This window comes from Pelophylax lessonae, assembly GCF_965119305.1.
Source record: "Pelophylax lessonae genome assembly, chromosome: 3".
Classification (NCBI taxonomy): Eukaryota; Metazoa; Chordata; class Amphibia; order Anura; family Ranidae; genus Pelophylax; species Pelophylax lessonae.
Genome location: NC_138770.1, coordinates 346,046,652 through 346,062,661, shown reverse-complemented (window position 1 = coordinate 346,062,661; position 16,010 = coordinate 346,046,652). Strand labels below are relative to the sequence as shown.

At 47.5% G+C, this 16,010-nt stretch overlaps 1 protein-coding gene across 1 annotated transcript in view; it reads left to right on the top strand.

The window, feature by feature from the left end:
- The window catches only part of ASRGL1 (asparaginase and isoaspartyl peptidase 1), a 71,785-nt gene that overhangs the window by 43,294 nt on the left and 12,481 nt on the right, over positions 1–16,010 (top strand). Inside the window, exon 5 of the mRNA XM_082249067.1 lies at positions 8,949–9,059. Within this exon, the coding sequence (XP_082105193.1) occupies positions 8,949–9,059 (111 nt within the window). The remainder of the gene's footprint in view (positions 1–8,948; positions 9,060–16,010) is intronic.

Here is a 16,010-nt window from a genome sequence, read left to right as displayed (position 1 = left end):
GGCAGTGTGGCCCCCCTGCGCAAAACGACATAGACCTACGTCGATTGCGTGCCTGCAGCTAGGGGGCACGCGCCGCCGGGGGCACGCTCCCACTCGACAGTGGGGAAGCCGATGCATGGGGCAGGCGGCTCCGATTGCCATCTGACACCTGTGATCGCTCCCTGCTGATAGAGAAGAACGGTCAGCTGTTGTAAATATGTAGCAGAAAACAAATTGGCCTAAAATGTTAAAAAATTTTGATTTTTACATTTTTTTTTTTTTTTGAGAATGTTGTATAGCAGAAAGTGAAAAATATATATTTTTTTCAATATTGTCTGTTTTTTTGTTTATAGCACAAAAAATAAGAATCACACAGGTAATCAAATACCACCAAAATAAAGCTTTATTTGTGTGAAAAAAAGGACATCAATTTTTTTTGGGTACATCATCGCATGACCGCGCAATTGTCTGTTAAAGTAACGCAGTGCCGAATTGCAAAATATGGCCTGGTCATTAAGGGGGAAAATCTTCTGGTCCAGAAGTGGTTAAAGACCAAATTAGTTCATCTAAGCATGTTGGCACATGATGCATGTAAATGCATGCATAATAATGCACATAGAATTCAGTAGTTTAAAATTATAAATTACATCTTATAATTCACTTAAAGTGGTTTTTCTCATAGACACACACAGGCGGCATGAGAATAAACATGCTCAAGTGCTCCCAGAGCAAGCAGCTTGCTATGGGGGCATTTACCAGGGAGGAAGGTTCAGAAGCTCTGACTGGGAACCTGAGAAGAGGAGGATTGGGGCTGCTGTCCTCAAAACCATTGCACAGAGCAGGTAAGTATGACATGTTTGTTAAAAAAATTCCTGAACCTTTACAAACATGTTATACTTACCTGTTCTGTGCAATGGTATTGCATAGAGTAGCACCGATCCTCTTTTTCTGGGATCCTCTGCAAGCGCTTCAGCCTACTCCTCTTTAGCAGGTGCCCCCATAGAAAAGTGCTTGCTATGGGGGCACTCGTGCAGCTTGGCCTTGCCCCTCACTCCATCAATTTGTTTGACAATAGCAGGAGCCATTGGCTCCTGCTGTTATCATTCTGCCCCGTGAGGGGGGCTGGGGAAGGAGTGGGGGGGAAGTGAATTATTCTGCAGCACAGAAGGTTTTTACCTTAAGGGTCCTTTCACATGAGCGATCCGATCAGATCCGCCTGTCAGTTTTTTTAGGCGGACCTGATCGGATCCTCCATGTATCCCTATGGGGCAGCGGATGTCAGTGGAGACATGTCTGCTGACACCCGCTGCTATCCGATTCCGATCCTGTCCGTGCCATCCGGAAGGATGGAAACCCTATTTTCAGATCAGATGAGAATGGACAGGCGGTTTGTTCTCATCTGATTCCCCCATAGAGGAGGTAACGTATAATTATAAAGCAGTCAATATGACACTCGACAAAAAAAATCACTGCAGGTGAATCTTCATGTTGCATGTATTTCAAATGACATTATTGTTTCATCTGCAGTGAGCGTTTGTTGGATATCAAATTCACAGCTTTATAAATGTGTCCATTTGGAGAGGATTTACCTCTACCCCACCCTATTAATAATAAAAAGCTCTATCTAGAGTTCTACTTAAAACAAAACTAAACTTTTTAAAAAAAAAAGCATCTTTCACTTGGACTGTAGAGGTTTATTTTCAAAAGTGATCACTAGATGTCACTAAATACACTGCCTAACTATGAGAAGATCTCTCAAGTACCTGTAGCGAGAAAGTGAAACAGGAATTGAACAGTTCTAAGGAATATTTCATATTGAATTTATTATGAATGTACAGTATGTATTATTGTCCCTGTAACCTAGGATTTGCTGAACTAACTCTCACAAAATGCCAAACACTTCTGAGAATTTTCTGTGGATAATGAAACACCGTACTCAGAGATTCCCTATATGCTTGGACCTTATTCACAGTATTTGCACAGTGATTTTTCAAATGCAATTTTTTGGGGAAAAAAAGACTCTAATGAATTTTAATGCAATAAAATGCAATATATAACCCAATTTTTGGAAAACACAAAAAAGTCAATGTTATGCTGAGTAAATAGATACCTAACATGTCATGCTTTACAATTGCGCACTCTCGTGGAAAGGCACCAAACTACAGTACTTAAAAAAAAATCTTCATACATTGACGGACACAGCTTTAAATCTTCATAACCATTGGGTTATACTGCCCCCTACAGGATTAGGACAATAGGCAGAAAAAAAGTCTGGCTATGCCCATGGGCAGTCCCAGGGGTATACTACCTCTCTCTGCTATAGGCACTCAGTTTTTTTTTTTCTCCCAAGTCAGGAGTAAGGACCTAGTTCCTCGCTGGGATCTTTGGTCCTGGCAATTTTTGCTTTTGAGATCTACAATCAACTGCCGGACTGGGCGACGTGCTGGATAATCTAGATCATGTGGTCACCCAAATCTGGCCAGCGATTGCACGCAGACCTCAGCTCCGAGCTAGGTCGGCCAACATATCCCCACTGGACAGGGGCTGGCCTGCGAGTTAAATGCCTCTTGAGGTTGCATACGACTGGGTCTGTCTTGGCCCAAGTTACAGTGTTCCTCCTGGCCGACAGCCCCCCCCCCATTTTGATGGAGAGGGGTTCTGTCTGGAGAGGTGCCCACCTGGTTCCTGGTATGGTGAGTATCTGTCCCCCCTCTCCCTTGGAGGGTTTTGGGGTGGTCGTGGGCCTCTCCTTGGGACGGTCGGACCCCCGGGTTCCCTTCCTTCCCATCAGGCAACCCCCCCTTGTCATCTGTCCTCCATCCTACCCCCCTCCCCCTCCATATATGTTGGGGCTGTTTGAGGGGTCTGGTCCACGTCCTGGGGTGGGGGCAGGGGGCTATGCTGGTGATGGAGGCTGGGGTGGTGCCCCGCTGGCGACCAGACGATCGAATGTGCAGGGGAGGTTGTACCTGGTGAGGGCTCCTGCCAGAGCCCGTCCTGTCTGGTATGTCCTTGAGACCTGGGTTCCCTCCAGGGTCTCTGTAAGCCTCGTGGTGCCGCCATTTTGTTGTGGCCTGTGTATATCTATACACGGCAGCCATGTTTGTGTAGTCCGGTGGCAATTTTGCGGTGGTTTGTCTTTGAAAAAGGCTGCGGCCATGACAGTGGAGCCCTGTGGGCAGCGACTTTGGTGGTGGGAGCCCCTCCTCATCCCCTGGTGCTGACTCCTGTATTCCTTCACTTCCTGATCGCCACACGTGGAGTGCAGGTGCCTGGTTCTGCTGGGTGGTGATTTTGATGAGGTTCTCTCCCTCTCTGCTGAGGATCGCTTGGTGCTTGTGCCTGGCGACCGGGTGGTGCTGCCAGCAGGGTGGGGGTTGTCACTTGCAGTGTGTTACACTTTTTGTGGGGTGTGTCCCCCTGGTGACTCATGGAGTCTTTGGAGCACATCTCCCTACCTGATCGCCTCTCTGAGGCTGTGGGGCCCTCCGGGTCCCAACCATCTATTGATGCACTGACCGCAGTCCTGGAGTCCTTTGTGTGCCAGGTGGAGGTGGTCTTCGGATGACGGGCTAGCAAAAAGCACCCCCCCCCCCCACCTTGCCCTGCCTCACCGGTCTGTGGGATGTGGGTCACCCTACTGGGTCTGCAACCTTGCGCCTAGAATCCTCTGATAGTGAGGATGATTCGTCCAAGTCTGCAACCGCGCACGAAAAGGCGCTGGTGGAAGCACTGATTGTATCTGTGCGTGAGACTTTGAAGATGGAGGATGCAGCTGCAATGGAGGCACAGGTTCCCTTTTGGCACACACAAGCCATTCACAGCGGCAAAGGGGTTTCCTTTCCCCACCTATTTTGTCAGAATTGTCGCTTAAGAGTGGGGACGGCCAAAGTGTCCCTGTGGGGTCCCTAAGCGCTTTACTAGGCGTTACTCCCTGAGGAGTCTCTTAAGAAGTGGACTGTTCCGGTTTACAGATTGAGCAAGGCAACTATGATTATGGTCCCGGCCTTTAAGGAACCGGCTGACAGGAAGACTGAGGCTGTGGTCCGCAATATGTACACTCTGGCTGGTTCGGCACTGAGGCCAGTATTCACCATGGAAAAAGGTTACCTCTCGCGCTATCACAAAATAAAAAAAGGTGGCCGCTATCGCTTGACCGCTTATCCTTGGCGGGTAGGGTAGGTAAAATTTATTTAAGAAGGCATAAAAACACTTACATAAATGCTCTGTATGAGCCGCAATATCTTGAGCGTTCTGCTTGTATGAGTGTCTACACTTTTATTGGACATTATACACATTATTTCATACACTGTTTTTTGCACTGCTGAATTTGGGCTCTTCACTTTTATTTTGTTGGATATTCACATTTTTTGATATGTTGGTCACATTATGACTGGTTTAAGCACTGTGATATGCGGATTCCCCATTCCACATACTGAATTTGTTTGTTGTTTCACTTATTTTATTATATGTGGTAATTTATTTTTATATACTGTATTTGTTTTTAATATACAGTATACAGTCACTTCTATAAATTCCCTTTTTGTGTCAATATACACACACACCTTTGAGAGGCAGCGCTTCACTATATTCACTATATAAATACAGTATTCACCATGACCCTGGTGTCGCAAACTCAGACATAATGGGCTAAGCTTTTATGCCGTGACCTGGAGGGAGAACAGCTCCCCTCTTCCTTTGCTGAGCTGGCAGGCCTGTCCAGGGGCTGCAGTTTATCTGTGATACCTCTTTGTATATGGCTCCCCTAGTGGCTCGGCTTTTTGTTTTGGCAGTGGTCCTTCGGCGTGTCTTTTGGCTCAAATGCTGGTCTGCGGACCGGACTTCTAAAAAGGCCTTGACTGATCTTCTCTTTCAAGGATATCGCCTGTTTGGAGCTACCCTGGATGACATCATAAAAGGTCTCACAGAAGGGGAAGAGTACCTTTCTTCCACAGGCTACTAAGGGCAAGGAACCTCGTCGTAGATGTAGACCTTCCTTTTTGGCACATAAGTTTTTTTGTCTCTCAGGGTCGACTGACAAGGGCTCTAAGCCTTTCAGGGCCTCCTGTGGAGGATCCAAACTAACCTGGTCTTGCAAGCTGAGAGCAGGGGCTTTTCCCGACCCGTGGCCAAGGCTCCTTCAGCATGAAGGTGCGCCCTCACCCGCAGTGGGGGTGGGGGAATGTCTTCACTGGTTTCCGGACCCATGGACTTCCCTGTTGCAGGACAAGTGGGTCCACAAAGTCATTCGGTTCGGCTACAAAATGGAGTTTCGCTCTTGTCCCCCAGCAATGTTCTTTCCTTCCAACTTGCGCCTGTCCCCGGATCGCTTACAAGGTCTGTTTGGGGCTGTACAAGACCTGTTACATAAAGGGGAGATTGTCCCGATTCCGACTTCGGAACGTTTTCAGGGTTTTTACTCAAACCTGTTTACAGTTCCCAGGAAGGAAGGCAAACTGCGTCCAATCTTGGACCTCAAGGCGTTGAACTGCTATGTATGGGTGCAGAAGTTCAGAATGGAGTCCATTCGCATGGTGGTGGATTCCCTGCGTCAGGGGGATTTCCTTGCCTCTATCGACATCAAGGATGCTTACCTTCACATTCCAATATGTGCCAGTCACCAATGCTTCCTCTGCTTTGCCTTGGGAGAGGAACATTATCAGTCTGTGGGGTTACTCTTTGGTCTCGCCTCTGGTCCTCGGGTCTTCACAAAAGTGTTAGCCCCGGTGCTAGCTTTGTTACGCCAACGGGGAATCGTGGTACTGAGCTATTTGGACGATCTCCTCCTGCGAGCAGAATCTCTTTCTGCTCTGGTAGAAAACCTTGAGATCACAATACGAACTCTGCAGGAGTTCGCTGGATTCAGAATTTTCAGAAGTCTGCCCTGGTTCCATCCGCATAGCTGGACTATCTGAGCCGGACCATACCCAGAGTGCTCCTTCCTCTGGAAAAACTCCAGAAATTGCAGGCTGCCATTTGTCTCCTGCTGTCCAACAGATGGTCATCCCTCCGGACTTGCATGCGGGTGCTGGACCTGATGGTGTCTACCTTCGAGGCGGTTCTGTTTGCACAGTTCCATACGAGGTCCCTAAAAAGGGAGATTCTGACCAAACGGGACAGGACTCCACAGTCTCCGGACAATCCGATCCGGCTGAGTCTGGAAACGAAGGAGTCCCTGATATGGTGGCTTCGTTCTCCGGTGCTTCGGCTGGGCATATCCTCTCTCCCTATGTATTGGACAGTGGTCACCACGAATGCCAGCCTGTCCGGCTTGGGATTCATCCTCATCAAGCATTCTGGTCAGTGGATCTGGAAGCTGGAGGAGTCCAGACTACTGATCCATGTCTTGGAACCCAGAGCGATCAGACTGTTTCTGGACCATTGGACAGATCATCTTCAGGGGTGTCCAGTTGAACCAAGGGGAGTGGTCCCTTCATCCAAAGGGGTTTCATCAGTTATGTCTCCAGTGGGGCAGCCCGAGGTGGATCTGTTGCCATCTCTGCTCAAGAAAAAGGTTCAAAGGTTTGTGGCTCGGTCAAGGGATCCTCTGGCGGATGCCACAGACGCGGTGGTGGTCCTGTGGGGTCAGTATCGTCTTGATTTTTATGCCTTCCCTCCTCCCAAGCTTGTGCCAAGACTTCTACGCAGGATTGAGGCAGAAAAGATTCTGGTCATCTTAGTGGCTCCAGACTGGCCTCACCGGGCTTGGTATGCCGATCTGGTGTGGCTGGTCGCCAGCTTTCTTTGGAAGCTTCCTCTCAGGGAGGGGCTGCTGTCCCAAAGACCGATCTTCCAAGTTGCTTTACAGTCGCTGGCTTTGATGGCTTGGCTGTTGAACGCCAGGTGCTGAAGGATAGAGGATTATCTGAGTCTGTGATTCCTACACTGTTAAAAACTAGGAAATCTACTTCTAGGAGGATCTACCATCGTACATGAAAGACATACATAGTGTGGTGTGAGTCTCTTGGGGTTCATCCTCGCTCGGATCTTGACCTTCCTTCAACGGGGGGCTGAGCAGAAATTGGCCTTGAGTGCCATTAAGGGCCAGGTGTCGGCTTTTGCCGTCTTCTTCCAATGACCGTTGACCACACATTCCCTGGTGCATACCTTTCTTCAGGGTGTCCGACGCTTGGTTCCTCCAGTGCGGGCTCCGTTGCTGCCTTGGGACCTCAATTTGGTGCTTTTGGTCCTCCAGAAGCCTCCCTTTGAGAATCTTCGGGAGATTCCCCTGCTTACGCTGTCCCAGAAGGTGGCTTTTATGGTGGCTATTACCTCTGCTAGAGGGTTTCCGAACTGGTGGCTTTATCCTGTCGTTCGCCATACCTTTGCATTCACAGAGATAAGTTGGTTCTTCACCCCTGTCCGTTAGGTTGTCTCTGATTTTCATTGGAATGAAGACATTGTGTTGCCTTCCCTGTGTCCCAGGCCTAAACATCCGAAGGAAATTGCCTTGCATGCCTTGGATGTGGTCTGGGCAATTAGGGTGTACCTGGCAGCTACGGGGTCTTTCAGGAAGTCAGACTCTCCCTTTGTGCTCACGGATGGGCCTGGTGAAGTGTTAGCTTCCTCTACGATCATTTTCTGATGGACCAGACATACAAGGATTCAGGCCTATTCCGTCAAGAGTCAGATTCCTCCTTTCCCTGTTAAGGCGCACTATACTTAGGCTCTTAGTGCCTCCTGGGCTTTCCGTCATCAAGTGTCAGTGACACAGGTTTGCAAGGCGACCACTTTGTCATCGGTGCACACATTCACAAAATTTTATAAAGTGAATGTGTTGGCATCTGAGGATGCTTCTTTTGGCCGCTGTTTTGCAGGCTGCTGTTGAGAGGACCTGATCCTCTTTGAGGGTGTATTGTTTTTTCAGGTGGGCTCCAGTTGTTTTCGTGGAGCTCCTGTTGCGTGGTTGGCTACTGTTTAGCCTTGGGACGTCCCAACGGTTATGAAGATCTTAAGCTGTGTCTGTCAATGAACGAACAAGAGAATGGCACCCACCCCTCTGTGGAGTTGTAATTCTTCTGACACTACTTGTAACTAAACTGAGTGCCTATAGCAGAGAGACGGAATATACCTTCTGGGGCTTCCCATGGGCGTAGCCAGACGTTTCTTCTGCCTAGTGTCTTATTACTGTAGGGGGCAGTATAACCCAATGGTTATGAAGATCTGAAGCTGTGTCCATCAATGAACATCAGAGAAATGGATTTTACGGTAAGTCAAAAATCCCTTTTTTTTTTTAATTTATTTCATTTATTTTATTTAATATATTTATTTTTATTCCTATCACAAGAAATTTAAACATTCTTTGTGATAGAAAAAAGGCATGACAGGGCCTCTTTATGGAGACATTTTGGGTCTATAAGACCCCAAATCTCTCCTCTACCTTGTAAAGCATGAGATTAAAAAAAAAAAAAAAAAAACATTGATCTCTGCTTTCCAGAAAAAATGTCAGTGTTTACATCTGCCAAAACCGTAAGTGACGTCATAACATAAGCTTCCGGCCTCCCAGGAGCATAGAGTTGGCTGGAGACCATCTGGTCCACGGCCGGCTCTATGGTAATCCGGTGGATCGTATGCTGAGCTCCCCAATCACATAAAGAGGGCAGGAGAGGGGAATGTCCCTTCCTCCTGCCTGTAAAAGCAATCAAGCAGGTAATCAGCCGCTAGGATGGCTTTAAAAAAAAAAAAGAGGAAAAATTGGCTGAGAAAAAAGATACTGGGATGATGAATGTAGCTGCAGGCATCCTCCCGGTATAACCACTTCAACCTAAGGACGTTCATAGACATCCTACGGTCGAGAAGTAGTTAACATATTTCGGTACATCAGAATACCAAAGATTGTGGGGGTGATTGGGAGATTTGCTTGGACTGGAGGTAGAACCTCATTATCCTTAAAACATACGTATGTTCTTATAATTTCATTTTATTTGTATACCCAATTTGATATTTGATGTCCTGTATGTTTCTTTCAGGCAGTGGGGGCTATGCAGATAACAATGTGGGTGCAGTCTCTACTACAGGAGATGGAGAAAGCATTATGAAAGTAACACTAGCCAGACTTATCCTGCATTATATGGAGCAAGGTAAATCATTTGTAAAACTTTTGTTTGTAACCATAGTGTTCTTGAAAAAGGGAAGTTGTTATAATTACATTCTTAGAGTAATATATCATCCATTCTAGTGCTTGGATATACTATGCTGCTATTCATGGTTACTCAAGGTTAGACACTTTTAACTGTTGAAGAAACGTACAAATAAAAGTGGTGTACAGTAGCTCAGAACAATGGAACATAAAGTGTTTACGCTTCATCAAACTCTGCTCTTTTTGAAAAAAATGATTCATAAAAGTAAAATAGATACTGCTGTGTGTTTAACCACTTCCCCTCCCACATCTGATCTCCTCCTATGGACCAAAGCAATTACAGTTCTACTATGGACCTGTTTTTTTCAGAAATAATTTGTCATTACTTAAGGTAACAATGTAATACCTACTGTATATTATTGTTTTTTTTTTTTTAAACAAACATGGCTTTCGTTTGATGATATGGTCTTGCAAAAATGTATTTTTCCCTGCAATACTTAGACAATTAAACGTAGAAAACAAAAAAAAATTCATACCTTTTTTCTTTCTTTTTTGACTACTTTTAGTTTAAAAATAAATAGTGGTACTGTAGATTTAAAATGACATCAAAATTATGATTTTGATACAAAGCATTACAAAGTTATTCACAAACTTTATATAAACAAATATATTCTTGTTATTTAACAGTGTAGAACGTTACATTATAACCTATATGTTGGTAAATGAAATTAGTTGAATTGTATAGTTGTAATCTTGGCTCTATCCTCAGCTGCCCAGTCTACCTCTGCCTGGGTTGCTCTTTTCTCGACAAACTATAAAAGTCAATGCCACATGTAAATTGCTAACTTATGAGAGTTCACAGATAACTATATGACACATTTATCTGTATGTGAGATGGTTGTAGGTTGACAGTTAGAAGCAAGTCTCTAAACTGCAATAATCTATGGTTGTACCAGGTACTTAGTAGTGATCGACCGATATAGTTTTTTCGTTGCCGATAGCGATATTTTGCCGTTCGCATATCGGTATCTGCTGATATTGGCCGATATTTTCACACATGTGAAAGTTACCCAAAAAAACACAGAAATCTCTTAATAAACATGTTAATCTTTATTTATTAACATTTTTAACATTAAGTGCTCGTTCTTTACACCTTAACTGCATAAAAACTGAGAGGAAATCTTCAATTCCAGGGACATTTGCTTTGCAGTTCACATCCTGATTGTGCATTAATGCATAAAACTGACTGCACTGCAGTAACATATTGCAGTGTGTGAGTCCACTACTGCAGCACTTTTATGATAAAAGTGCCGCAGTAGTAGACTCACACACTGCAATATGTTACTGCAGTGCAGTCAGTGCAAAACAGCTAGAAAAAAGCTAGGCAACAACAACAACAGCTACACAAAATACACATAAACAGTGGATTGGATGGACTGAAGTCCGTGGAAGAGGACTACCTCTGCAGTAAGGCACTGACTGCAACTAATGCAGTGCAGTCAGTGCAAAACTGCTAAAAAAAAAGCTAGGCAACAGCTACACATGTCACAGTGGAGTGGACTGGAGTCAGTGGAGGACTACCCTCTGCAGTAAGGCACTGACTGCAACTAATGCAGTGCAGTCAGTGTAAAATTGCTAAAAAAAAAGCTAGGCAACAGCTAGACAGTGGATTGGATTGGAGTCAGTGGACTAGCTTTGCAGTAGGGCACTCACTGCAACTACAGCAGTCAGTGCAAAACTTCTAGAAAAAAAGCTAGGCAACAGCTAGACAGTGGATTGGATTGGAGTCAGTGGACTACCTCTGCAGTAGGGCACTCACTGCAACTACAGCAGTCAGTGCAAAACTGCTAGAAAAAAAGGTAGGCAACAGCTAGACAGTGGATTGGAGTGGGGTGGACACTACTCTTTTTTTCAATACTCCCAGTTAAGTAGAACGATATTATAATGCAGAAAGCAGAACATTTCAGCATGTCCATGGTCACCTGTTAAAGGTCTTCTGTTTTGTTCAAACAATGCTGCAACTTCGTAAACATGCTCAGGAGTGGAGGACAGAGGAGGAGAGAGAGAGAGAGGTGTCTTTTGTAGCATGCCTCATTTTCTCTCCACCACTGAAGAGGATGACTTCTTCTGTCAATTACGGCTTTTTTCAAATAGAGATGATGTTCATCATCACGGCTCATCGTTGCACATTCAGAAGAAATTGAATCCTCCGCATGAGGCCCCAATAAAACACAGAAAATGTCCTGATCAAACAATTTGACGAAGATGAAGCAGATTCTCTTCTGTTCGTTGACGTATTTTTGGACATTTGTCTGTTTTTCAGCATGCTGCTTTTCATAAAAGTAGTGTTCTGGACTTTTCTTTTCGGCAGGAACCTCCTGCACCCCCATATCTTCTGTCAGCCATTGTTTCGCCTTAGCCAATATATCATCAGAAGAGAAAGCATGGTTCTTGCATCGAGGATTCAAAAGACTTGCAAGCACAACATGTTTAAACCTCTTCATGCTTCTCAAAACATATATAAATCAAAGCTCTTTGGCTTGACAGACCATCATTTGAAAGTTGGAGGGTGTTGTGTGCAATGATGACACAGAGGTCTGACGTATCAGCAGGCCTCACTCCTTTAGGCATGTTTGCTCCACTGTCTCTAAGTTGCGCAAGCGTCACTCGGTCTTTGTTGATTCCCCATTCTTCAAGCATGCCTAGAAACATTTCTCTACTGTACTCAGCTGTGTGGGATCCTTGCATCACTTTTGTATTTAACACCAATTGCCTTTTTGTCCATCCGCTGTCAATGAAGTGGCATGTAAGAATGAGTAGTGACTCAGACTCTGTTTGTGACCAGCAGTCCGTTGTGAATGAGAGTCAGTTGCCAGCATTCTCTGGTTGCAGCATAGCCTTTACTTGTCAACTGCCTTTTGGTGTAACTTTGCCAGCCTTTTGGTTCGATAATACATCTCACTCTTCAGTATGTAGCTTGGCTCAAGCATGGACATCAACCGCTTAAATCCTGAGTTAGACACCATTCTAAATGGCTGGTTATCAGTGACAATCATCTCTGTGATTACTCTGTTCTGCAGTTGGGATCTTCCATCTGAATCTAGACAGTGGCTAAGGGGGCTTCTGGGAAGAAGCATGCTAATTTTCGGCCCCCTCAGGGGTCCTTTCGTGCCTTTCGGTCGCACTACAAGGGCAAACCGTTCAAAGGTCAAGGCTCTCAGAAGAAGCCCTGCTCTGGAAAACAGAAGTCCGGTCAATCCGGATCCGCAGCCCATAACAGTGCGGCCTGAAGGGGCGCCCTCACCCAGTTTTGGGGTGGGGGGACGCTTGCTCAGTTTTCTTCAGCCCTGGTTGGCCCGCGTGCGGGACAGATGGGTTCAGGAGATCGTTCGATCTGGTTACAAGATCGAGTTTCTCTCTCGGCCGGAGAGCAGATTTTTTCCCTCAAATCTTCAACTGGCTCCAGAGCGTTTACGGGACCTGCACCTGGCGGTGCGGGACCTGAGGGCTCAGGGAGTGGTAGTTCCGGTGCCTCATCGGGACAGATTTCGGGGGTTTTATTCCAATCTGTTCACCGTGCCCAGAAAGGAGGGCAAGGTTCGTCCAATTCTGGACTTGAAGGCTCTGAACCGCTCTGTGCGGGTTCCCAAGTTCCGCATGGAATCCCTGCGGTCGGTGGTGGCTGCCCTGGTTCCGGGGGAATTCATGGCCTCCATCGATTTGAAGGATGCGTATCTTCACATCCCCATTTTCGAGGGTCACCGGAGGTACCTTCGATTTGCCATTGCGGAGGATCACTACCAGTTCGTGGCGTTGCCTTTTGGTCTCGCCTCGGCTCCGCGGGTCTTCACCAAGGTGCTTGCACCGGTTCTGCCATTATTGAGGGCCCAGGGCATTTCTGTCCTGGGGTATCTGGACGACATTCTGGTTCGGTCTGCGACCAGCCAGGGTCTGGAGAAGGACCTGTCTGTCACGATGCAAACTCTGCAGGAGTTTGGTTGGACGATAAATTTTCCAAAGTCGACACTGAGTCCGTCGGTTCGTCTTCCCTACCTGGGAATGATTCTGGACTCGGTGCAGGCGAAGGTCTTCCTGCCGGAAGACAAACTCAGAACTCTTCAGGAGGAAGTCAGGTCCCTCAGGGACGTTCCGCACTCGTCTCTGCGGACGTGCATGAGATGTCTGGGATTGATGGTCTCGGCCTTCGAGGCGATTCCCTTCATCCAGTTTCACACGCGGGGTCTCCAAGCGGAGATCCTGTCCATGTGGGACGGGCGACCTCAATCTCTGGATCTTCAAATCTCGTTGAGTCATCGCACCAGAAGAGACCTTCTGTGGTGGCTCCAGTCCCCGATGGTGTCCGGGGGCAAGTCGTTTCGTCCTATCTCGTGGACGGTAATCACCACGGATGCCAGCCTGTCGGGCTGGGGTGGTGTTCTGGGCGTTCTGTCCACCCAGGGGACTTGGTCGGAGGGGGAGTCCTCCCTTCCGATCAACATTCTGGAATTGCGTGCGATAAATCTCTGTCTTCATCGCTGGACGGACCGGCTGCAGGGCTGCCCGGTTCGGGTGCAGACGGACAATGCCACGGCGGTGGCCTACATCAACCACCAAGGGGGCACCAGGAGTGCCCGAGCGGCTCGAGAAGTGGCCGACATTCTGTCTTGGGCCGAGACTCATGTCCCGGCGATAACGGCGGTTCACATTCCGGGGGTGGAGAACTGGCAGGCGGACTATCTGAGTCGCCAGACCCTGGATCAGGGGGAATGGTCTCTCCACCCGGCTGTCTTCCAGATGTTGTGCGCGAAGTGGGGTCTTCCAGATGTGGACCTGTTCGTGTCTCGTCTCAACAACAAGGTGAGAAGGTTCGTGGCAAGGACGCGCGACCCTCGGGCAGACGCGTCGGACGCGTTAGTGGCCCCGTGGCATCAGTACAGGCTGATGTACGCGTTTCCACCGATTCAGTTGCTGTCCAGGTTCCTTCGCAGGTTACACTCGGAACGCAGCACGGTGATTCTTGTGGCACCGGACTGGCCTCGCCGGTCCTGGTACGCAGACCTCGTGAATCTGGCGATCGACGCCCCGTGGCGTCTACCTCTTCGAGACGATCTCCTGTCTCAAGGACCGATATACCATCCTGCTTTACAGTCGCTGGCTTTGACGGCCTGGCTGTTGAGACCGAGGTCCTGAAGGAGAAGGGTCTCTCCCCAGAGGTCGTTCATACCTTGATCAACGCGAGGAAGTCTTCCTTGGGGAAGGTTTATTACCGTACTTGGAAGGCCTATTTTGCCTGGTGTGAGTCCAGGGGGTTTTCACCCCGCACGTACTCGGTTTCCCGAGTGCTGTCCTTCCTTCAAACGGGTGTCGATCAGCGTTTGGCGCTGGCTACGATAAAGGGTCAGGTGTCTGCGCTGGCCGTTCTGTTTCAACGTCCCGTGGCTTCCAACTCCTTGGTTGGCACTTTTGTTCAGGGAGTGCGGCATCTGGTACCTCCTAGGAGGGATCCTCTGCCCCCTTGGGACTTGAATCTCGTTCTATCTGTGTTACAACGTGCTCCTTTTGAACAGATCAGGGAGATCTCGTTGTCTATGTTGTCCAAAAAGGTCGCCTTTTTGGTTGCGATCACTTCGGCTCGCAGAGTGTCGGAGCTGGCGGCTTTGTCCTGCAAGTCTCCGTATCTGGTTGTTCATTTGGATAAGGTGGTCTTGCGACCTAATCCTTCTTTTCTTCCGAAGCGAGTTTCGGAATTCCATCTTAATGAGGATATTGTCTTGCCTTCGCTGTGCGCGAAGCCTAAACATCCAAAGGAGGTGAGATTGCATTCTTTGGATGTTGTTCGGGCGATAAGGGTTTACCTTAAATCGACTGAGTCTTTTCGAAAGACGGACTCCTTGTTTGTTCTTCCAGAGGGTCCTCGGAAGGGCATGGCGGCGTCGGCCTCTACCATCGCCAAATGGATCAGGCAGACCATTGAACAGGCCTATGCTTTGCAGGGGAAGGTTCCCCCTGTGCCTGTGAAGGCGCACTCTACTAGATCTTTGAGTACGTCTTGGGCCTGTCGTCATGGGGCTTCTGTAGCCCAGGTGTGTAAGGCGGCGACCTGGTCGACCGTGCATACTTTCACAAAATTCTACAAAGTAGATGTTCAGGCATCGGCGGATGCTTCCTTTGGCCGCAAGGTTCTTAGTGCGGCAATTCCCTAGGGTCCCTTGTTGGGGACCTCTGGCTGTTGGGATAAGTTTTTTATCCCCTGGTTATTTGTCTTTTCCTGGGTTGTTGCTCCTGTTGAGCACTTGTTTTTCCTGTAGCCCAGCTGGTTTCCTTCCTTTGGTAAGGTTCCTTTCTTTGATGCGGAGACTGCGTTGCCTTTCGGCGCGGATGCGTTTCCCACCCCTCATGTTTGCACTGCTTTGGGACGTCCCCATATGTGACGAATATGAAGAGGCGGCGACTGTCGGAGGACGTAAGAGAAAACGGAATTTTTGTAAAATCTTACCTGTAAAATTCCTTTCTCTGAGTCCTCCGACAGTCGCCGCCCCCGCCCCTCTTTTGGGGTTTGGTTGTATACTCTACTGCTATTCCACTGAAACTGAGATATGGTTGCAGGAAGTAGGAGGGTATTGACTGAGGGGACCACCCCTTGAGGGTGGGATATGTTAAAAGCTTTAATGTTAACATATTCTGTTGCCTAGCTACTCCTTCGGAGCAAAGTCTAATACCCCATATGTGACGAATATGAAGAGGCGGCGACTGTCGGAGGACTCAGAGAAAGGAATTTTACAGGTAAGATTTTACAAAAATTCCGTTTTTTTGTTGCAGGGGATGCCAGAAATCTGACTTGCATCTTAGGCAGAGTTCTGGGAAAATTGGTGAGCCGATCACACAAGCAGGAAATTATGTTTCTGGGGTGGGGTCAGTACACATTCTGTGTACAGAACAGCTCCAGGTAGCC